The 23,505-nt window shown below is 39.7% G+C and overlaps 2 protein-coding genes across 2 annotated transcripts; one reads left to right on the forward strand and one right to left on the reverse strand.

The window, feature by feature from the left end:
• The first annotated feature begins 255 nt into the window (after positions 1 to 255).
• On the forward strand, positions 256 to 1,485 carry LOC135673999 (E3 ubiquitin-protein ligase ATL6-like). Its single transcript, XM_065183409.1, has one exon. The coding sequence runs from the start codon at positions 256 to 258 to the stop codon at positions 1,483 to 1,485; it is 1,230 nt and encodes a 409-aa protein (XP_065039481.1).
• A 10,804-nt stretch (positions 1,486 to 12,289) lies between these two features.
• Positions 12,290 to 15,280, reverse strand: LOC135674454 (cyclin-D4-1-like). The gene is made up of 6 exons (XM_065184319.1): positions 14,800 to 15,280; positions 14,186 to 14,271; positions 13,969 to 14,067; positions 13,681 to 13,882; positions 13,460 to 13,581; positions 12,290 to 13,277 (listed from the first exon to the last, which is right to left on the reverse strand). Exons 1-6 carry the CDS (start codon positions 15,101 to 15,103, stop codon positions 13,053 to 13,055), a joined length of 1,038 nt encoding a protein of 345 aa, XP_065040391.1. The 5' UTR covers positions 15,104 to 15,280; the 3' UTR covers positions 12,290 to 13,052.
• Positions 15,281 to 23,505: the final 8,225 nt, after the last annotated feature.

Below are 23,505 nucleotides of genomic sequence, written 5' to 3' on the forward strand. Positions count from 1 at the left end.
TGCTCTACAAACCACCAAACCCTAACTTTAGTGCTCAAGCAACAAAGAGCTCTTGAAAGAACAAGATGTCCTTGTTACCTCCCTTACCTTAGAATAACCACCATGGAAGACCGGTACTTATGCTATTCCATGCCTTGTACAGTTTGAAGCTTCGGTGTTTAAGGAAATGGCATCATGTTATCTTCATCCGTTGCATTTATAGCTGCCGGCTCGACTTCCTCGGAACCCAACTTTCCTTCCACCCCACCTGCGTCGATGGCGACGACGAGCCGTCACCGTTCGGTTGCCCGACTCGGCGACGGAGGAAGCATTGGGGCTGTCCTCTTCCTGCTCGCGTTGCTGCCCGACATCACTCGGTGCGCCGAACCCCCGTTCCCGAACCCCCAGTACGCCCAGGTCAACAACAGCAGCTTCGGCCTCTCGTCGATTGTCCTCATCATCGTCATGGTCACTTCCTTCTTCCTCCTTGCGTTCTTCACGGTCTACATCCGTCACTGCGTCGGCCTCCCAATTCCCATGGAGGGGCCGGGCACCGGGGAGGGCTCCATGTCGTTCCGGCGGCGGGCGCCGGTGGGGTTGAGCCCGGAGATTCTCGAGACGTTCCCGACCATGGCGTACGCGGAGGCGAAGGCGCTGATGGTGGGGCGGGGGACGCTGGAGTGCGCGGTGTGCATCAGCGAGTTCGCGGACGACGAGGCCCTCCGTCTTCTGCCCGGCTGTTGCCACGTCTTCCACCCCGACTGCATCGACGCCTGGCTCGCCTCCCACATCACCTGCCCCGTCTGCCGCACCGACATAGCCGCCGCAGTCGCAGCCGCTGAAGCTGATGGCGACGGCGAGGATTTTGACACACCGCCCGACTCCGCTACCGCGGCCGTAGAGCCAGGGACCTGCGACTCGCCCCCGGACCACGTGGTCGATGTGGACAGGACGCCGACGGAGGAGGAGGCGATCGAACTGGAGCGGATAGGGAGCGAGCAGCGGGAGGCGCGGGCCAGAGCGGGACGGTGTCCGCCGACGTCGAAGCTGCCCCGCTGGAACTCGACCGGGCACTCGCTGGGGCAGCTCGGTTCGCTGGAGGACGTCGACCGCTACACGCTGCGGCTGCCGAAGCACGTACGGCGGGAGATCTTCGCGGCGCTGAGGTTCCACCGGTCAGCGAGCTGTGCCGCGTTCCCGATCACCGCCAGCGAGGGGAGCTCCCATCATGGCCACCGCGGCAGCGCAGAAGGAGGGTTCAGCCGCGGGGGTTGGAGCGTGCGGCAGGCGATCTCCGACCGTTGGCCTTCCTTCTTCATCCGGACGGTCTCGTCGACGGTCCCATCGCGGAAGAGAGGGGACAGCAACGAGGGTTCCACGAAGAAGGTGGACACGGAGGGATCGTCGGGGGGGAGGTTTGCGTCCGTGTGGTCGCCCTTCGACTGGCTCGTCGGCACCGGCGCAAGGGTAAACGCCGCCGGGCAGGAGCGCGGGCTACCGCGGTGACCTGGCGGGGCGGACGAGTTGACCGAGTCGACGTAAACTCGGTACGCTGCCTTACTCGATTCCCCCAAAATAATAATCATGATGACGTGTCCATTCAAAGGCCGTTGGATTTGGGATAATCCACGGTGGAAAATGGCGCGTAGACGTACGTAAAATATGCTGCTCATGTCATAATGTGTTATCGACTTAGTCTAGGATTATTAATGCGAGTGTGCTTAAACTGTATTGTTGTATGTAGGTAAATGGGTCAATTTTTTTGTGTGATTGATCACAATATTTGATTTGGAGATGAACGAGGCAACGATGAATGCTCGAAGAGATGCTATCCTGTTTGTGGCTTACAAGGAAGATGGTCAATTTTATATATATATATATATATATATATGTCGAATTTGGTGAATGAAATCATGACTATATCCAATGAGTCCATAACAGAAACTCCACTTTGGATAGATTTATCTCAAGATCCACACATCTTCATGTTCATTGCCTATAACATGCTAAATGTGTTATTAGGTGCAACAAATTTTATTCTAAACAAGCTTCCCATTTCCAAACAAAAAATGAAAGATATATAACCAGCACACTCCCTCCCATGGAAGAACTTGCTTACTTGTCCATGGATTGCCCATCTGGAGGAAGAGTCCTTGTTTCCTGCTGTTTAGCAAGGTAACCCAGCCATCCTGCAGACAAACAGAACAGAAGCAAGCATGAGAGAGAGAGAGAGAGAGAGAGAGAGAGAGAGAGAGGGTGGGGAGGTACCCTGAGAAGGGTCAAGTCCTCTGTTGTGGAGCTCTCTGAACTCCTGGCACAGAGAGCAGCAAGGGCAGAAGAGATGGAGAGTGCGATCATGAGCTGGGGAAGAGATCAAGTTGTACTTCTTCCTCAGCTGTTGCCGGTAGTAGGCACCGAGAATCCAACAGGTGCAGAGAGCAGGAACCAGCAGGATGTACATGAAGCTCCCCAGGGTGCAGCCTCAACAATCATTCACATCATCAGCATCACATTACGTCTATCTCATACAACAAAACTCACGATATGCACAGAGAGAGAGAGAGAGAGAGAGAGAGAGAGAGAGGAGTAAGTAATTCTTTACTGGTTTGGCCTTCATCCAAGATCTCTGCAATTTGTCCAAAAGTTACACATGGGCAGAAGGCAGTCAACACAGCTGAAATTGAGAAGAGAGAAATCTGTCAACAACCACGAAATGATATCCAACGCATGAAAACATGTGACGAGACGACAGGGGGGAGCCACGAGAGAAGAAGAGAAGAAAACCATTGGTTTGGTTGTCTCCACAGTCGAAGAGTGCCGTCGTCCACGGCCTGCCAATGAGTTTTTGCTCTTCCTGGCTCGGAGGTTCGTCAGGTGCATGAGACCCCGGCGTAGAGGAAGGCACCAGGTCACGACCGATGACCAGCGGAATAGTAACAGCCGGGGAGGTGTCCGATTGCGTGCCGTCGCTGTTGACCTCCACCATTGCAAGTGCGTGGCAACAACACCGTCCCAACCCGAGACCAGATTTATACACGTAGTAGTCGTTCTCGTAATCTACAATCACCAAAAGCTGTAAGCATCGATACCTCAGAACTCCGGCCTTGTTCTTCTCGTGGACATCGATCGCTATCTCTTCCTATTCACAACCTTGGGTTCTTTTCTATAGTTTCATACTAATTTATTCCTCGATCTCATCAACAGAAGCATAGATATTGAATCTGGATGCGGAAACTGTCATGTTATGCGAGTTGGAAAGCGAGACTTTACAAACTATTGGATAAATCAAGTTCCAAATGTTAGCCATGCCTAGTGGTCTTACTCTTCTTCCCCATTGCAGCATCCCTGTTTTCCATCCTTCTCTCCCTCTCCCTCTCACGTCTCCGCTCTTCACGAATCTTATCACGCTGTAGCCGCTCTTGCCGTTCTTCCCTTGTTTCCTTCCGCTGTTCCTGTGGTTCTCCTATTTCAGCATCATCAATCATGCTCTTGTCAGAAGGAAGAGGCGAAGCAGGGGCCGGCGCAGTGCCGGTTCTCTGAGAACGTGCCTTTCGAGCCAATGCACGTAGTTCCTGCTCCTTTCTTTCCTTCTCTTTTTTCATTAGCTCCTTCAGCACCTTTGTTCTCATCTCAATGGCATCTGTTGCCTTCTGTCCAGCCACGCTCATAGCCTTAGCAAACTTAGCATAGTTGTCATTTATTTGCACATCTTGAAGAACCGTGCCATCTTCAGCCAGACGCTTGTCTAAAGGAATTTGTGTAACCTTTTGGATTCTTCCAACTGGAGATGCAAGGAGGGATCTTCCAGTCCTGTTGGTCTCTTCACTGAGACAGGGCGTGGTGGGGAGTGCATCACAGGCATCTCCACCATCCGCATAATCCTCTTTTTGCACCAGAATTGAATGCTGTAGATTGCTGCGGTGGCTTGTACTTGATGAACTTCGACTCTGTGGATTGCACAGGGACATTCTTCGGCTGGGCTACACTCGACCTAACATGAACAATCTTCTCCAAAGCTTCCTTCATCCTCCGCGTGCACTCCTCAATATCTTTCTCCTCCTCACTTTCACGAACAATCTAACATGAACCCTGATATGCTCAAAGAACTCGAGATCAGTTCTAATTTGAGCGACAAATCACGCAAGAAGACGGGGGAGAAGAAGGCGCCAAGAGAAGAGTTCGGGGATTGGTGGGTTGGTGAGTGCAAAAACCGGTCCGGTTGGCTCTGTTACAAATGGGCCGGCCAACATTTCTTCGGAATGGATTAAGGTTTAGCCCCATAAAGAAATTAAGCCATTTTTTATGGAAACATTATTTTAGGATAGGTTTAAAGAATAAAAAATTTTAAAAAAATTTCTTAGCACTTAATGATGAGAAGAGATTAAAAAAATCTAAAGGCCCTCGAGTATATCTCATTAGGGATTCACGATGAATTATATATTTTATATTTGATACTTGATCATCAAATTCTTCAAATCTCTTATTAATTTAAGCATCATACTAACCTGGTTAGGTATATCTTGACATAATTATTTTTATATAATCTCTTGTCGAACCCACTCATATATATCAAATTTGTAACACACTCAAATTCGAACCTTGATTATATCATTAAACCTCCTTCCTATATTGGATAACAAAATTTTATTTTAAGACAATGACACCAATAATTTTATATCATTAAACCTCCTTCGAATCCTCTAAAGAGATAATTCTCAACACCAATATAGCCAAACTCCCCAAAGAGCTAATTCTCGACACCAATATGACTAAGCCCCTTAAAGAGGTATTTCCCAGTACCAATATGGCAAAACCCCCAAATAGACATTTCTCAATACTAGCATAACCAAGCTGTCCAAAAAGATGATTTTTGATGCTAATATGGATGAACTCCCAAAGAGGTGTTTTCCCTATACTAATATGACAAAACTCCCGAAGAGGTGATTCTAGATACCAATGTGATTAAACCCCTAAAGAGGTGACTTTGAATACCAACATGATCGAATCCCCTAAAGAGGTGACTCTTGTTACCAACATAGTTAAACCTCAAAGAGATAATTCCTAACACTAACATACTCTAACATGGTTAAACCCCCAAAGAGATATTTCCAATACACCAAGATGGCCAAATGCTTCAAAGAGGTGGTTTCCCCCTAAGAGGTAATTTTTGACACCAATATGGTTGAACTCCCAATAGGTGATTCCCGACACCAACATGTTTGAACCCCCGGAAAGGTATTTTCTAACACCAACATGGTTAAATCCACTAAAGAAATGACTCCCAATATTAGGATATTAATGATACTAAAAGGGGAGGGTAAATTAGTACAATAGTATTTTTAATCGATTTTAGAAATTTGATTGATTAAGTTAAAGTTATAAGTAAAGAGAATAAAATTAAGTCGAGTAAGTAAAGAAAGTAAACCAATTTATAGTAGTTCAGTCTTCCTAACTTATGTTCTCTCTCAATTCCTCGTCCCTCGAGGCCACTAGCTTTCACTATCAATATTTTTTTCAATGAGCGAAGTTCAACTACTCTTGTTATAACTCTCTCCTTTTTCAGGCTTAGAACATAACATTCATACTTTTTTTTACATAAGATCTTTCATCTCCTACAACTTAGAATTACAACCAAACTCAAGAGGAGGAAAATACACAAACTATGTTTAAAATGAGAGCTTATAATACTTCACTGGCTAAGGATTAGATGATGCTCTATCAACCAAGCCTAAGTGAAAATTTTATAAGTCCCAAAAAGCTTTAAAAATAGAGCCAAAAATTTAAATCCCTATAAATTTTGGAACACGGACGATACTATCGTTGATATTGTTGAATCTCGGATTTTGATGATGAAGTCAATTGTCATTTGTTGTCTAATCTATGTGTTGAGATAAGTGTTCAGGATTAACTACGATGAAAGTTAGACAAGCAGCAGGAGTTGCGCCGGAGTCAAGTCAATGATCACGTTGGGAGTCCGAGAGTTCAACGGAAGTTCGGACAGTTGTCGGAGGTTCTGCGGGAACAGAATCCGAGAAGTCCAGAAGCTTGCCAAGTGAAGCTCGTCGGAAACTCGCCAAGTGGATCGTCGCAAAGTCTAGGAGTTTGCCGGAAGTCCGTAGGAGCATCACCGAGGGTTCATCAGATGATCGACGGAAGTTCGTCGGAAACTCGCCGGAAGAAACGATTGACGCACCGAAGCAAAGCTGCAGAAATTGTCTTAGAATTAATCGTAGTTAGCACGTTGATTAAGTTGGAAATGGGAGGTGATCCCATTAGCTTAATCTTGGGGCATTTGGGCCCTTGAAAAACTGAAATTGGGCCGAATGGAGCTACCCATTCGGACCCGGATTGCACCAGGAGGTGCAATCGCCCAAGCCAGGAGGTAGCACCGCCTGGGCTAAGTCTCCTAGGGAGACTAGGCGGTGCAACCGCCCCAACCAGGAGGTGGCACCGCTTGGGCTCAGTCTCCGAGCGAGACTGGGCGGTTCAACCTCCCCTGACAGAGAGGTAGCACCGCCTGAGCTCGGTCTTCGAGCTCTGGCAGGAGAGGTGCAACCGCCTCAATCAGGAGGTGGCACCGCCTGGGGCTCAATCTCCAAGCCAGACTCAGGCGGTGCAGCCGCCCCTGACAGAGAGGTGCAATCGCCTGGGCTCAGTCTCCGAGCTCTGCCAGGCGGTGCAACCTCTCCAGTCAGGAGGTGCAACCGCCTGATCCCGGAATTTCGGGATTTGATCGTTTTAAGCTCCAAATTTGAACTGGGTTGGGGCCTATAAATACCCCACCCATTCAGCACAGAAAGCATACAAACCTACATCGAAATCTTGATCTTTTCTGTGATTCTAAGAGCTCAAAATTTTTGTAAAAGCCCAAAAGTTCTCCTCCCTCTGTTCTTCAAGTTTTGAGTTGTAAAGAGAGGAGAGAAAGGTTCTGTAAGGGTTGTCTCCTGAGCCCGTCAAAAGGAGTGAAACTGTAAAAGGGCAGTTGGCCTTCGCCTATTGAAGGAAGGCCTCTAGTTGACGTCGGTGACCTCGTCGGTGGAGGAAGCCAAAAGTGGAGTAGGTCAAGACTGACCGAACCACTCTAAATCTCTGGTTTGCTTTTACTTTGAGCACTTTATCATTACTGCAAACCTCCTACATAGCTACTGCCCTCTGCGCTTTTACGAACGAGTTTCTAAGTTTTGATCTTTCCGAATATGCATTTAGATGTAAATCGGTGTTTTCGTACGATCATTACATTGCAGTTTACGCTTACGTTTTGATTCCATTTATAACTGCAAACTGCCTTCTGCGCTTTTACGAACGAGTTTCTAAGTTAAGATCTTTCTGAAACTACGTTTAGACGTAAAACTGTGTTTAGACGCAAACTGCGTTTAGACGTAAACTGCGTTTAGACGCAAACAGCGTTTAGACGCAAACTGCGTTCAGACGTAAAACTGCTTAAACTACGTTTAGACGCAAACTGCGTTTAGACGTAAACTGCGTTTAGACGTAAACTGTGTTTAGACGTAAACTACTCTTAATCTTAAGTAATCTTAGAATCAGCTTTTATATCGAAATCGTTTTTATCGAACGAACGCAGCTTTCGTTTTTAATTGCTGAAAGATTTCCGTGGTACTAATTCACCCCCCCCCCCCCTCTTAGTGCTCTCGATCCTAACAGATATCGGGTAGTATTACCATTACAACTTTTGACCTTGCAAATTTAGACTCCAACGGTATTACCATTATAAAATTTGAATTCTGGATGAGACTACTATCGCTCTAGGCAGTAATACCACCACCATGGTACCACCATTAAAAAAGTTGATAAAGTACAAACTATGGTTGTTAATTAACTCAAGCAATACTACTACCTAGGCCTAGTGGTATCACTATCCAAGCTTGGTCTAGGCCACTGGTTTAGCTTTTTAACGGGCCCAATTAGGTCTAACTTCAAGCCCAATAGCTTTTTAAAAAAGTGAGCTTTGTTTTGATATAAATTAATCGAAAATAATCTTGATTAAAACTATACAAATCTCCACACATCTAACATATTTATGAAGCTTTCAATATATTGTATGCTCTTCTAGTATATCGTCCAATCTTCTGACACATCATCTTTTTTTCAACATATCACTCATTCCATTGGCATGTCAATTATCGCATAACATTCAATCTTCTAGAGTAATATTTAATCCTTTAGACATGATGCCTGAACTTATAGTATAAAGTCTGATCTTTGGTATGTCGATCAATCTTCTAACTTGATGTTGATATGATAATTTTTCCAACACAATATCTGACTCTCTTGCTTCCATAGTTGGCCCTTTAGTGGTACGAGTCCATGATCAAAATATTAATAATGTCACTTATTTTAAAATTATATTAATCTAATAAACTTATCAATTAGTTTCATCATCAAAATCTAGGATTCAACACTCAACACCAATATGATCGATGACAGCATAGTCGGCATAGCCCAAAGCACTTCCTTCGAATATAACATAACCAACACTATCTAAAGTGCTCTATTCGATGATGGTGTGGCTAAAAGCACTTCCTTCTATGACAAACATAGACAAAAGCTCTCTCTTCAATAATAAAGTGACTACTATGACCTAGTGTACTTCTTTCGACGATGATGTGATCAAAATAGTCCAAAGTACTTTCTTTAACAATAAAATAACCAACATAACTGACTCCAAAGTGCTTCCTTTGATGATAGTATAATTGATATGAATTAAAGTACTCCCTTTGATGATAGTATGACTAAAACATCTCAAAATGCTCCAAATGATAATAGTGTGACTAATATGGCCCAAAGTACTTTTTTCAATGATGGTATGATTGACGTGGCTTAAAGCGCTTCCTTTGATGATAGAGTAATCGACAACAACCCAAAAGTGTTCCTTTCAATGGGAAAATGGTCGAAATGGCCAAAAGTCCCAGCTCCTTTTGCGTGGATGTCAACAGTTGAATAAGAATCACATCATGTCCCGACTTTGTTATACTGGTTAAAGTATAATGAGAAATAAATGATAGAAAAATAATAACATTATTGATACTTTAAAGATGCATGATCGACATTTCAACATCACATGATTGATACTACATCGCCATGTGACTAATACCTCATGGACGTTACTATCCACATCATAACTTTCACATATCCCATGAATTTGATGATGCATCATTTCACCATGGTCAAGAAATACACATAATTATTCTTGATATCATTATGTGTCTACGAGAGTAATATTCTAAAAGTCACAGTATAAAAGACCATAGATATATTTGTATTCGATTCGATATTTGATCCAATTCTTCGAACTCTTTACTAATTTAATCATCAAATAAATTTTGTTGGGTACACTTGATATAGTTTTTCTTTTTTTACAAGATCTCTTACGACAAACTTGAACTCAAACCAAGTTGGTGCCGCCTCCCCCTACCAAATAACCAAATTTTGCTTGAACAATATTACGCTAATTTAAGTTAAAATTATTTAAAAGATACATGGGAAGATGGAAATATGGTATCTCAAACCTTTGCAAGCTAATAATTATCTAATGATCTAGCAATTATCGTATCCTAAAAACTAAACAATCAAAGTCCAAGTCCAGTTAATCTGAAAACGATGATGTGCCAATCAGATGTATCATAACAACATAATATCTATAGAAAATAATTCTCGCACTTGATACAACGTTGATGTGCTAATCTCTTAGCAAGCATTCTCCTTGATCACTTTTTCTTTTTCTTTCTCTTAGCAAGCATTCTACTCGATACGATGGAAATTAGAGGATCCAATCTTTCTTTTGACACGTGAGAATTTCACCTCTAAACAAGTGATGTTACGAGTTCGATTATAACTTTCTATGCAGACATCTTCACATCAAATTTTAAATCTCTCACTTCATTCCAAATAAACTTCTTTCCTATTTCAAATTTGATAAGATTCATAAAACAGATTAAGTCGGATCGGATTTGCCACGTCTAGTTCACATCGGATTGACCACAACACCTAACATTTGAGAGATCTCCTTCACATCCAATTCACTACACAAGCAAGTAAACATCATCTCATTGCAAGAACCAAAGAGATATAGAGATCTCTCAAATGTTAGAGACAGATGAAGGAAGCAATATCTATGACCCACCAGCCTGTAGAATTATGGAAGAGGGGAAGAACTAAAGTAAGTGTTGATGTTTCCAAAGTTATATAACAACAGTATACTAACTAAATGCATCTTGGTGAAGATAAAAAAAAAGTACATGTGAAAGAAATGGAGTTGAATAATGGAAGGACAAAATTAGGTTTGCCTAATGGCATCTTGATGACATGGATCAACCTGGAAGGTGGCCAAGTTCCAACACAAGCAATGTTGCCATGTAGATGGTATCCATGTCCTGGTTCAACTTTCTGTGTCTGTCTCATCAGTCTCTTGTTCATAGAACAGCTTCAAGCATGGGGATCTGTGCATTGACAGTCTATAAAAAAAAAATGCTTTTGGCAGGATTATAATTTCCTTTGGTTTTTCTCAACCATTACAAAGAGAATTATGTCAATGTAATTTGAACAAATGGGAAAGGCTATATAAGAAAAGCATGCAGTACAGAAATAGGGTTTATTATAGTAAATGACTTTATCATTGGGATGCACTTGTATCCATTGATAGGTTTTTTTTTAATGAAAAATATTTAAGACAATATAATTCAAGTGATGATAGTGATAACAGTGAAGAATGAAGCATTAGAGTTGAAGATGATATAAGAGAAAATTAAGAGGCAATGGCCACATAGGTAACACTAATGTTGGGTAGAGAGATAATGATAATGATGATGATAATGTAGGAAAGGAAAAAAAGAAGCAAGAAATGAGAATATATAAGCTAACTTTTCTATGTTACTAGAGTTTTTTTATTTAAATTTACTCTGAATATTCATATGCTAGTGTGACCAATTGATGGTAGAAATTTGGATTGAAATGTAGGAAAAATTTGTAGACATTAAACAGAAAGAGTGCTTTTAGAATATAATAATAACATCATGGTTTACTCATAAGACCCCTTAAATGATAAGTATAGATATTGAAGGATGAAATATAAGCCATAGTGTCTTTAGTATACATGAATTCAAAGACTGCTACCAAAGTGTTAAAACTACACATATCCCTCAAAGTTAATAAGTTTTGCATTCATCTATCTAAATTTAATTTAGTGTAATTGTTCTTCCAAAACATAAAACATCATTAGCTATCCATAAATTAACCAAACTCTAATTTACATTAATATCTTTCAATATTTACATATTAAATATCATAATATCTAAGTGATCTATTAATTTTATTTGATCTAAATTATTGGTTAAAATACTTAAACTAAGGTTCATAATAATATACCCATTAGAGTCAATATTAGTTTTATCCATTTTCGATATTGGTCTAATTAGTGTGTTACAAACTCTCCCACATAGGTGTTTGATGTTTAGTTTAGATCAAACTCTAGTATGATATATGTGGGACATAATATAGTATAGTGATAGTTAGACGTCATAATAAGTCATTAGGACTTTATCTATATATAATCTTTTCCTATTCGAACCCCTCAATTTTGGTACCAAATGTCACGACTTTTGTTGGGATAATTAGTTATCAATTAGTTATCCATATATAAACTGATGGGATAATTAGTTATCAATTTTGTTGAACCCAAATAACTAATCAAAATATTTAAACTAAAGTTGATAATAATACACTTATCAGATCTTTATAGATGAATATTAATCTTACTTACTTTCAATATAAGATTAATTTGAGTATTACATTAAAATATTTTAAAATTTATATATTTATTTTAATGATTTAACTCAAACAAACTAATAAGGGGAATTTAACCATATTTATTTTAAAATAGGGGTTTTCTATATGAATATTAACACAATGAGGGAAATTTAATACATATAAGAATATATATATATATATATATATATATATATATATATATATATATATATATATATATATATATATATATATACATAATTTACAATGATAAAATATATTATTTTAAACTCTGCAAGTTATATGTTTGTCAAGAATCCCTTTCATTCATGATGCATTCAGTATAGATGAATCAAAATAACAGAGTCTGATTGCCTCTATTTGTCACAAATAAGTGCAGATGTGATAACCTTTAGGTGAAGTGGATCTCACTTAGTGCTTATCCTGTGCTACTGTTCTCTATCAATCTGAACTTGGATGAGGAAAATTATACATATACATCCACATGTATGTACATATGAAGTCCAAAATGCCTTGCAACACCATATGCACAATTTAATGGCCTTTGCCAGATTGGATCTCATGATGTGTTTGATTAGGACTAAATAGACACATTTTCACAAAGGGAGATCCCAAAAGAGGCAAACAAAGCTGCAGGGAGTAATTCTCCTCTGCAAATACAGCTATGATCTTTACATCAGGCACTGAAACTTCCAAGTCTACCAGCAGTCCTACACACATCTAATTAACATTGGATTCTCTGCTCCTTGAAGATTTTGTATGTTGCCTTCCCAATACTTCCACTGACAGGGGCTCTTCTCTTGTGCCATGGGAGGATGAGCAAATTCCAGAGTCAAAGCAGACAACCAATCGACCAAATAGTAGGATGGCAGGCATTAGAAATACAACAAAACTTTCTGAGCAAATCCACTTCTATGTTTTTCTCAATTTCTGTTCCTTTTTTTTGTTTTTGTTTTTTTTTAATGCTAAAAATTCTGATCCTGAAAGAAGTTTATTTCCTGATTTCTTCACTATGAGAAGAATAACCAATGCGTAGCAGTACCTTCCTCCTAAATAGATTCACCATCTCCTTCCATTTCTCTTTAATTTTTCTTAATCTAAAAGATGGTGGATGACACTTTGCTCACTTGCTTGCATCTGTTCCTTTTTTTCTTAATTTTTTTTTTGGTGGAAGAACTCCTCAGTACACCAAAATTCTCCCTGAATAAACCAAAATACTTGTTTGAAAGTAGCAAAGCCTGCCAAGAGAGCAAGGAGTACACACATTCACAGCTACTTGGTGACATTGATCATCTGCTTACTTTCCTCCTCTTGCTAGCTGGAGAAGAAGTATGGAGACATGTTGCATGTGACACAACAGTTGCATCATCACTGTGATAGGTCAAGCAAGCAGCATCCAACACCCCTACTGGGCTTTGCGGCACAGAGGACACTGATGAGCTACCATCTTTAAGTGACTGCTTCCACATGAACACCTTGTCTTGAATCACTTCAAAGCATGCCAACACCCTCTCCTGCAACAACCAAAGTAATGATGATTGAAATTTGAAGCCCATCAAACATCTCCTCGGAGATGAGACTCAAAAGCATTAAACATCTGGTGATAATCTTCAAATTGCAAAACTAGTAGCACCCATGCAAGAAGATTTTGGTCCAAGAAAGATATCAATAGTAATAATGATAGAATCGTTTTTACCTTTGCTACATGAGTGCAAAAGGACAGACTCTTCTCAGCATCCACAACCTGGGTATCTCTCAGAACCAGCAGCGCAATGGCCGCAGCAATCACTGAAGGTCTGAATGCTAGGCAATCTATCCCTGCATCCAATTACACTTGATTCTTGGGCATTCGATTCGATTACCAATGCTAATGATAAATCAGATTCTAAAGTTTCTCGCTTTCATAAAGAAATCTACCTTTAACTGTGCCCAAGATGAGTTCTGTAGATCGAGAAACCAACAACTTGGTGGGTGCATTGCCACCACTGAACTTGTGAAGGAAGAAATCTATGTACGAGAAAGGTGTCACAGCTTGCATCCTCCATTTGAGGGTGTTCAGCACCAGAAGCTCCATTCTCTGAATAGTCCTATCTTCAAACACATATTTTGTTTCACCAACCTAGCCAACAAGATACAGATAGGGTAGCAACAGAGATATTTTGCAAAGATTATATCGAGATAATTGTGTTCTTGGTGTCATCTCACCTGTAAATCCAGGGACAGAAGGACTTCAGTTTCCTCCATCTTGGCAGCCAAAGTTAGGCAGGCCACAACCAATAGCTGTGTCATCCAAGTCTTGCCTTGCTACAATTACAAACAACAAAAAGATGGGAGTTAGTTGGTGAATTATTGGATTGACAGAAAGGCATATGAGCAATGTGTGCATGAAATATCAGATTATAGACGATGAGAGTGCTCTTACTGGAAACTCATAGGCAGAGAGGAACCGATCCAAGTAATTGACAGATAAATAAGCACTTAATGGTCCAAAATTGTAATGGGCATGAACCTGTTAGACAAACCACAAATGCCATCAGTCTACAACTGAGAAGAAAAAATCTGGAAGCAAGGAGGAGGAAAAGAAGAAATCATTTTCATTGTTTAGATACAAGACATGAAAGACAAAATAAATTAGAACAGTGTGATCTTCGGAATCACATTTCAGCCAGTTCTCAGACAAAATTCAAGTTTTTTTCTTATCTTACCGATCCAATAATTCATACAAACCTATGGACAAAAAATAAAGGTAAATCGGAATGTCTAATTAGGAATACCAATATAACAGAGGTATAATTGAACATAAAATGGAAAAAAAAGCACCAAAAAAAGGGGAAAAAAAGGAAGAAGAAGAAGAAGAGGGCACATCAAGTAGCAAGAAATGTAGTTAGCAATGGCAGCAGTCTTATAATTATCCACAGTACTCTTTTTTGCTTTGTTTTGAGCAAATCAACTTAAATCGAAAGACTATTCAATGAGTTCAACTAAAGCGACAAGGAACAACAAAGAAGAAGAGAGGAGAAGAGAAGAGAGAACCCTCCTTCCACATCCAATCGATGGCATCTCCCCTGAGGGAAAGGTCCAAAGCTCCGGAACGCAGCCTCTGGCCGTAGTCCTCCCTCGGCAGATGCCCCTGTTCCCTCTCGACCAACCAACCGAAGCGCTCATCCGACTGCAGGGTAGAATCCACCGGGAGATCCCCGTAAAAATCAAACCTTTTTGGTTCAGAACCCCAACTAGGCCTGTGCCCACGCTGCTCCTCCACATCATCAAAGCCCAAGACACTGTCACCATCCTCAGCACAAAGGAGGATGGAGGAAGCAGAGTCATAGCTTGGACTCATTGCTCACCGAGAGAGAGAGAGAGAGGAGATGTAGAAAAGGGAAACGCGAAACCTTCAGTTACCAGAAAGGGTCCTTTTTCTCCCCCCCTCCCTCCCTCCCTCTTCTTCCCTCAAAGGTGACTCCTTGTCACATTGAAACTGAGTTCCATGGAAGCAGAGGATAAGAGGAGGCCTCACTGTTGTCTAGAGAGAAAAGTGAGAGTTTTGTAGGGGAGGAAGAGAAGAGAATAGCAAAGGAAAATAAAGGAAGAAATAATTAAAATATGTACTCTTTTTTCTTTAGAGATGATGATGAGAGTGCCAAAAAAAATGATGATGTGATAATTTATTGGTGGGAACAGTTTGAGAAGATTAGATTGTGTATGATATTTCTGTATCATAATCCCTACAAAATATGAATTAAGGGAAGGATTCTTGGGACTTCAAAAGCTTGGATATGTTTTCTTAATTAACATTTAATAATTGCCCAATGATAATGACATTATCTACATAAGTATACTTCATTAGAATTATTGTTCATAAGATTGATTGCAAAGATGAAATATGTGAGGAGTGCTAATTACTGACATTGTTATATTATTAGAAGAATTGTTAAAGTAGGAACAAAAGATAAATTTTCAGTTGTCAATTATTATCAAATTAGTAGTAGAAAGACACTTGCCATTGTTGTTTGATATTTCTTCATTCCTTTTTGTGGTCTTCATGTACTGTATAAAGAAAATAATGATACCTTCTGTTCTATATGGTGTGAAATGAGATGGCATGATTCCAAAAGGTGAATGCATTGCCAAATTAGATTCACAAGAAATGGGTGATATGTTCTCTACTCCTTTAATTTTGGCCTTAGATTTAGACGTTAGGAATCTGATATGTTGCATTAAAGAATGTAAAACCATAATATATGGACTTTTATGTATGTTAGGGCTTGGAAGGCAAACAGCTCAATATGTGTCTGCTCTGCATGTCTTCTTTCTTTACTTTATTTCCAATATATATATATATATATATATATATATATATATATATATATATATATATATATCAAACATATGAATTGGATCGGTATTTATTTATTCGATTAAGTATTGAGAAAAAAATTAATAAAAAATCATAAGATTTAAGATTATAGTTCAATTATCATTTGTTATCTTTTAATATCTCCAAATGATATAAAACAATAAATCTTTTTATTGTGGTTTCATACCACTCTTTGAATTTTTTTTACTAAATAAAAAATAAAAAAAAACTTTATGGAGAAAACATTTTGTTCGACCTTAATAGTTACGATATAAATAATAATAATTATTTTTCTCACTTGACATAATTACTAGTCGAATCAAATATATCTTATATTATGATAAAGGTTCATTTTATTGATCCATACCAATACACTGATCGATCGATAGTACGATATGTATCATCCCATATAGATGTATCATGTGTGGGATGTACCGACGACATGAAAAATCGATCGAAAATAATTTTAATTTTTTTAAAAATAGAATAAAAAATAGATTAGGGTTCTTTAATTAAAAAATATAAATTTAGTATAATTTAGTAAAAAATTAATTAGGAAATAATAGTGGTACAAATCTTTTTTTTTTAACTTTAAAAAGTAGTTTTGTGATACATTTTGGACCATCTTTCTATTGATATTAAATTATCTATAAAAAATTGAGTTGAATTGTTAGATTATTTATTAAATAATTTAAACTTTAAGATTTAAATGAACCAAGTAATTAATCGATAGATATATCTAGTTCTATTATAAAAAAGAATAACAGGACTCTAGAGCGATGGATTGAGATCATCAATCCTATGTTTTTGTATATTAATTTGATATATTTATTAGACTCCATCTTGAAATTAATCTCATGATAAAGTATATCAATACATCATATATCATTAGTGTAACAACGTAGCTCATGAGGTAAGTACAATTATGGAGTGGAGGTTAAGGAATATCGAAACTTCTATTTTCACACTAATTCGTTGCTTTGTATTATAAGATCGATTACTATACCATTACTTAGAGAAGAATGACCATCTATCACTATATTACCGTTGGTTATAAGATTCTTCGTAATATGATGATTATGAATACGATGAGTTCTACTTATGTCTATGGCGTGTAGGCTCTATTGCATCTGCTCAAAATCATTTATTGTATTTTCTTTCTCCTTTTATGTATAAACTTAACCAATACCTTACCGAGCTCTAAGATTTGAATATTGGGTGACATATATAAAATATTGGTCTTTGATCAATGCACTACTCTCAAACTATGTAGACAGGACCATTAACTCCCCAGTGTTGCCACCATCATTAGTCAAGGTATTGTTGTCCACATTACTATCATGTCTCTGGCCCGAGCTAGTTGCTAAATGCAATTGAGAATGTGTCTTATTACCTGATTCAATTCTTTTCAATGGTGTGATTGATGCTACTGCATTCCCTTTTACCTTTAGCTTTGTATATAGAGTAGATAACTATAATTATTGAGTGTCTCTAGTTTCTTGAGTAATCTTATTCGATGTTGTCCGGCTCCTTCCTCAATGTTTTGATATAGGGCGATCTTTCTCCCGTTGAAGATGTGCTAACTCTTCTTCTATTGTCTTGGTGATAAAATATTAAGGATACGAAGGATTTCTAACCTCATCAATTACATAGAACATCTTGGTTATTCGCTACTTTGACTTACTCTAACATTGATTATGAATTTTCGTTATAGTTTGAAGGTTAACAAAATCATTCTTTGGTTCCTCTAGTTTCTTATCTAGCTCGGCACACCATAACTTTAGCCATATGTTGTAGTGGACAAATATCAATTTCTCTAATTATCTATATAATAGCTTGTTGCAAACCTTATGTGAATCAATATAAACATTGATTAGTTATGTTCTTAACTTCTCAGTGTCGTTGTTTATGAAAGTATATGAACAACAACCTATCTTAAATTTGGTATGTCCCCTCTAAATTATAGTTATAGTCACCACTCGATTGTAAATAAATAAATATATATATATATATATATATATATATAATTAGTATAACTAATAGTTAATGTCAAATATAATTTATAATAAATATGTGTAACTATTTTTATCAAGATCCATATTGTAATAATATGATCCAACTATGCTATTGGAGAATGAACGAATTATTTTTCAAAATAATCGATCCTCCATAATAGTATTGGCGACTGCAATAGTAGTATATATGGTAAGAATCAATATATAACATTTCTTAGTGTCGATAATAAATCTGATTGCATTCTAAGACTATACCGAAATCAAATGATCGAATTTTAATAATATGCTACAAGATAAATAATTTCATTACTAATTTTTTTAAAATATTAAAAATTATGAATTAAATTATACTGAATATGAATTTACTTGTATTATAGATGGCTTAGTCTATATGAACTTTGGTCCTGCGATCAATGACATATAAATATTGCTCAACCTTAAAATCACTTGTGGATGCTTTCTTAATCTTCTCTTTGTTGTAATCTGTTGAATCTCGGATTTTGATGATGAAGTCAATTGTCATTTGTTATCTAATCTATGTGTTGAGATAAGTGTGCAGGATTAACTACGATAAGAGTAAGACAAGCAGCAGGTGTTGCGCCGGAGTCAAGATCATGATCACGTTGGGAGTTCGAGAGTTCAACGGAAGTTCGGACGGTCGTCGGAGGTTCAGCGAGAACAGATCCGAGAAGTCCAGAAGCTTGCCAAGCGAAGCTCGTCGGAACTCGCCAAGTGGATCGTCGCAAAGTCCAGGAGTATGCCGGATGTCCGCAGAAGGATCACCGAGGGTTATCGGTTGATCGACGGAAGTTGGCCGGAAACTCGCCGGAAGAAGCGATTGACGCATCGGAGCAAAGCTGCAGAAGTTGTCTTAGAGTTAATCGTAGTTAGCATGATGATTAAGCATGAAAATGGGAGGTGATCCCATTAGCTTAATCTTGGGGCAATTGGGCCCCTGAAAAGATTCAAAGTGGGCCGAATGGAGTGAACCATTCGGACCCTGATTGCACCAGGAGGTGCAACCGCCCCAGCCAGGAGGTGCAACCGCCTGGGCTGTGGGGTTGGGAGGTGCAACCGCCCCAGCCAGGAGGTGCAACCGCCAGGGCTGCGAGGCTGGGAGGTGCAACCGCCCCAGCCGAGAGGTGCAACCGCCCAGAGCTCAGTCTTCGAGCTAGACTGGGCGGTGCAACCTCCTCTGCCAAGAGGTAGCACCGCTAGAGCTCAAGTTTCGAGCTCTGCCAGGCGATGCAACCACCGAGCTCAGTCTTCGAGCTCTGGCAGAGAGGTGCATCAGCCTGAGCTCAGTCTCGAGCTCTGCCAGGTGATGCAATCACCGAGCTCAGTCTTCGAGCTCTGGCAGAGAGGTGGATCAGCCTGAGCTCAGCTTGGAGCTCTGCTAGGTGATGCAACCACCGAGCTCAGTTTCGAGCTCTGCCAGGTGATGCAATCACCAAGCTCAGTCTTCGAGCTCTGCCAGGTGATGCAACCATCGAGCTCAGTCTTCGAGCTCTGGCAGAGAGAAGCAATCGCCTGAGCTCAGTCTTCGAGCTCTGCCAGGCGGTGCCACCTCTCCAGTCAAGAGGTGCAACCGCCTGATCCCAGAATTCTGGGATTTGATCGATTTGATCGTTTTGAGCTCGAATTTTGAATTGGGTTGGGGCCTATAAATACCCCACCCATTCAGCACTGAAAAGATACAGACCTACACCGAAATCTTGATCTTTTCTGTGATTCTAAGAGCTCAAAAGTGTTGTAAAGCCTTTAAGTCTCCTCCTTCTGTTCTTCAAGTTTTCAATTGTAAAGTGAGGAGAGAAAGGTCTGTAAAGGTTGTCTCCTAAGCCTGTCAAAAGGAGAGAAATTGTAAAAGGGCAGTTTGGCCTTCGCCCATTGAAGGAAGGCACCTAGTTGACGTCGGCAACCTCATCGGTGGAGGAAGCCAAAAGTGGAGTAGGTCAAGGCTGACCGAACCACTCTAAATCTCTGGTTTGCGTTTATTTTCGAGCACTTTATCATTACTGCAAACCCCCCTCATCACTACTGCTCTCTGCGCTTTCACGAACAAGTTCTAAGTGCTGTTCTTCCAAATATGCATTCAGACGTAAATTCGTATTTTCATACATTACAGTTTACGTTTACGTTTGATTCTGCAGAACTGTTTTCCGTGCTTTTACGAACGAGCTTCTTTGCAGTTTACGCTTACATTTTAATCCTATTAATAACTGCAATCTGTCCTCTACGATTTTACGAACGAGTTTCAACATTTAGACGTAAAACTGCATTCAGACGTAAATCGGCTTTCCTCGCTCAATCATCAGATTTCAGTTCACGTTTACGTCTTGATTTCAACTGCATACTGCCTTCTGCGAGTATACAAACGAGTTTCAAAGTTTAGACGTAAATCTGCGTCTAGACGTAAAACTGCGTTTAGACGTAAATCTGCGTTTAGACGTAAAACTGCGTTTAGACGTAAATCTGCGTTTAGACGTAAATCTGCGTTTAGACGTAAAACTGCGTTTAGACGTAAATCTGCGTTTAGACGTAAATCTGCGTTTAGACGAAAATCTGCATTTAGACGTAAATCTGAGTTTAGACGCAAAACTGCGCTTAGACGCAAAACTGCGCTTAAACACAATCTGCGCTTAGACGCAAACTGCACTTAGATACAAACTGAGAATTTTAGTTTGCATCATAATAGTTTTTGAACGAACGCAGCTTTTGGTTTTTAAATTATTGTAAGATTTCCGCTGCACTAATTCACCCCCCCCCCCCCCTCTTAGTGCTCTCGATCCTAACAATTGGTATCAGAGCAAGGTTAACTCTCTAAAGGATTAAAACCCAAGAGAGATGGCATACGCCGGAAACCAAGAGGGGCATTCGATTACACGTCCACCCATGTTCAGTGGAACGGACTACACTTACTGGAAGACCCGAATGAGGATCTTTCTTATTTCTATGGATTTTGAACTGTGGAACCTTGTTGAAAATGGATTTTCAAAATCTTCTCTTCCAATGATCGATTGGAACGATTTGGAGAAGAAGGCTTTCGCTCTTAATGCAAAGGCTATGAATGCCTTATTTTGCGCACTTGATAAAAACGAGTTTAATCGTGTTTCAACTTGCGAAACTGCTTTTGATATTTGGCACACACTTGAAGTGACCCACGAGGGCACAAGTAGAGTGAAGGAGTCAAAAATCAATCTGTTGCTGCATTCTTTTGAACTTTTCCGAATGAAACCGAGTGAAACCATTGGCAACATGTTTACCCGTTTCACGGATGTCGTCAACGGTCTAAAAGGACTCGGAAAGAGCTTTTCGGATTTTGAGCTTGTTAATAAGATACTAAGATCCCTTCCTAAGAGTTGGGATCCTAAAGTCACCGCCATTCAAGAGGCAAAAGATCTGCGAAATTTCCCTCTTGAAGAACTAATCGGGTCATTAATGACCTACGAAATGACCTGCAAAGCTCATGAAGAGCAAGAAGACATCCTTCCAAAGAACAGGAAGGATATGACACTTAAAACTTCTGAATGCCACTTGAGAGAAAACTCAAGTGATGAGGATTGTGACGATGACTTGGCACTTTTGACAAGAAAGTTTAAGAAATTCTTCAAAAGAAACAAGTTTAAAAACGATGTGAAAAATAAACTTGAACCCAAGAAGGACCAAGTAATCTGCTACGAATGTAAAAAGCCGGGACACTACAAGAGTGATTGTCCCCAAGTCAAGAAAAGAACAACAAAGAAGAAGGCGCTCCAAGCAACATGGGATGATTCGAGCGCATCTGAGGAAGAGGAGTCCAACACCGAGCAAGTTGCTCATTACGCCTTTATGGCCATCGAAGAGGAGGTAACGGATTTATTAGATGCTGATTTATCTTTCGATGAATTATTAAATGCCTTCCATGATTTATTTGATGAATACAAAGTTATAAATAGAAAATACAAGTTGCTAAAAAAGGTACATGATAATCTTACTTGTGAGTTTGATAAGTTAAAAGTCGAACATCATGATAGTTTAAATTCATGCATCAAATGTCATGATTTAGAAACTATACAAAAAGAAAACTTGCTACTTAAGGACACCTTGAAGAAATTCGAGGTTGGTAGCAAGTCATTAAACATGATCCTTACAAACAAGGGTCATGCTCCCAAAAGAAGTGGGATTGGATTTGTGAGGAGTCCTCACCGAAATCCAACTACCTTTGTAAAAGGCCCCATCTTACATGTTCAACACCAAACCAAGTGCAACTTTTGTTGCAAATCTGGACACAAGACACATTGTTGTCCATTCAAGAAAATAAGTCCAAACAAATTAATTTGGGTTCCTAAAGGAACCATGATAAACTCTATGCAACATGATAGAAAATGTAGATCTATTTATGAGGCACCCAAAAGCAAATGAGTTCCTAAAGATCATCCCTTCCTATAAAAACATTAAAAGTCTAGGCCGGAGCAAGAAATAATTTTCTGCTCCTTGACTCTCAATGGTCATAAACCAAGAATCAAAAAGGAACTCACAACGCTTAAGTAACAAGTGGAAGTTGTGAAATCACAAAAACGATACATCCTTATTAGAAACATATGATATCCAAATTCACATACCCCTGATCTTCAAAACCCGTTCATCTACGAATTAATTCTTGTAGAAACTAAATATGTCATGATCTTAAAAGGGATACCAAACAAACATACATATGTACGTTAAAAGATCTATCTTGATCGTACAAAGAGCTTCTTCCTTAAATAAAAACTCATACGAAATCATGTAACAAACATTAATTGCTCTGAAACTCTCCTCAAGGCAAAGACTCCCTAATCAAATCATCTTAGGTGCTCACCTGCTGCAGGCGGTGGCACCTCTCCAGCTGGCGGTGGCACCTCCAGCCATCACGGGTTGCCAGAGGTTGCACCGCTCCAGCCAGAGGTGCAACCGCCAGCAAGCTCTGCCCTTTAAAACCACACTAGGGCCGGCTAAGGAACCGACCCCAACTCACCCCCATTTCCTCCTCTACTCTTCCAAGTCTCCTCCATTCCCATTTCACTCCTCTAAGCCTTCCAAATACCTCCCATTTCGGAGCAAAACATCAAGAATCCTTCCCTCTCTTGAAGATTTCACAAAGGTACTCTCTAAGAAGTTCTTAAATTCTGTTTTGTTCTTCATTTACTTTAGCTCATCATCATCCCTCTAAACAGCAGTAGTAATGGGATCTAGAAGATCCTCAAGGGACAAGGGAAAGAGGAGAGTAGTAGAAGAGTTTGATCTCACTCTTTTTGATTCCAAAAACCATGCTGAAAAATTTCTCTCCTTCGAACTAAGAAGCATCAATAAGGGAAAATACGTAGATCTGAATGAACTAAGAGATGTAGAGAC

Source organism: Musa acuminata, chromosome BXJ1-5, assembly GCF_036884655.1.
Source record: "Musa acuminata AAA Group cultivar baxijiao chromosome BXJ1-5, Cavendish_Baxijiao_AAA, whole genome shotgun sequence".
NCBI lineage: Eukaryota > Viridiplantae > Streptophyta > Magnoliopsida > Zingiberales > Musaceae > Musa > Musa acuminata.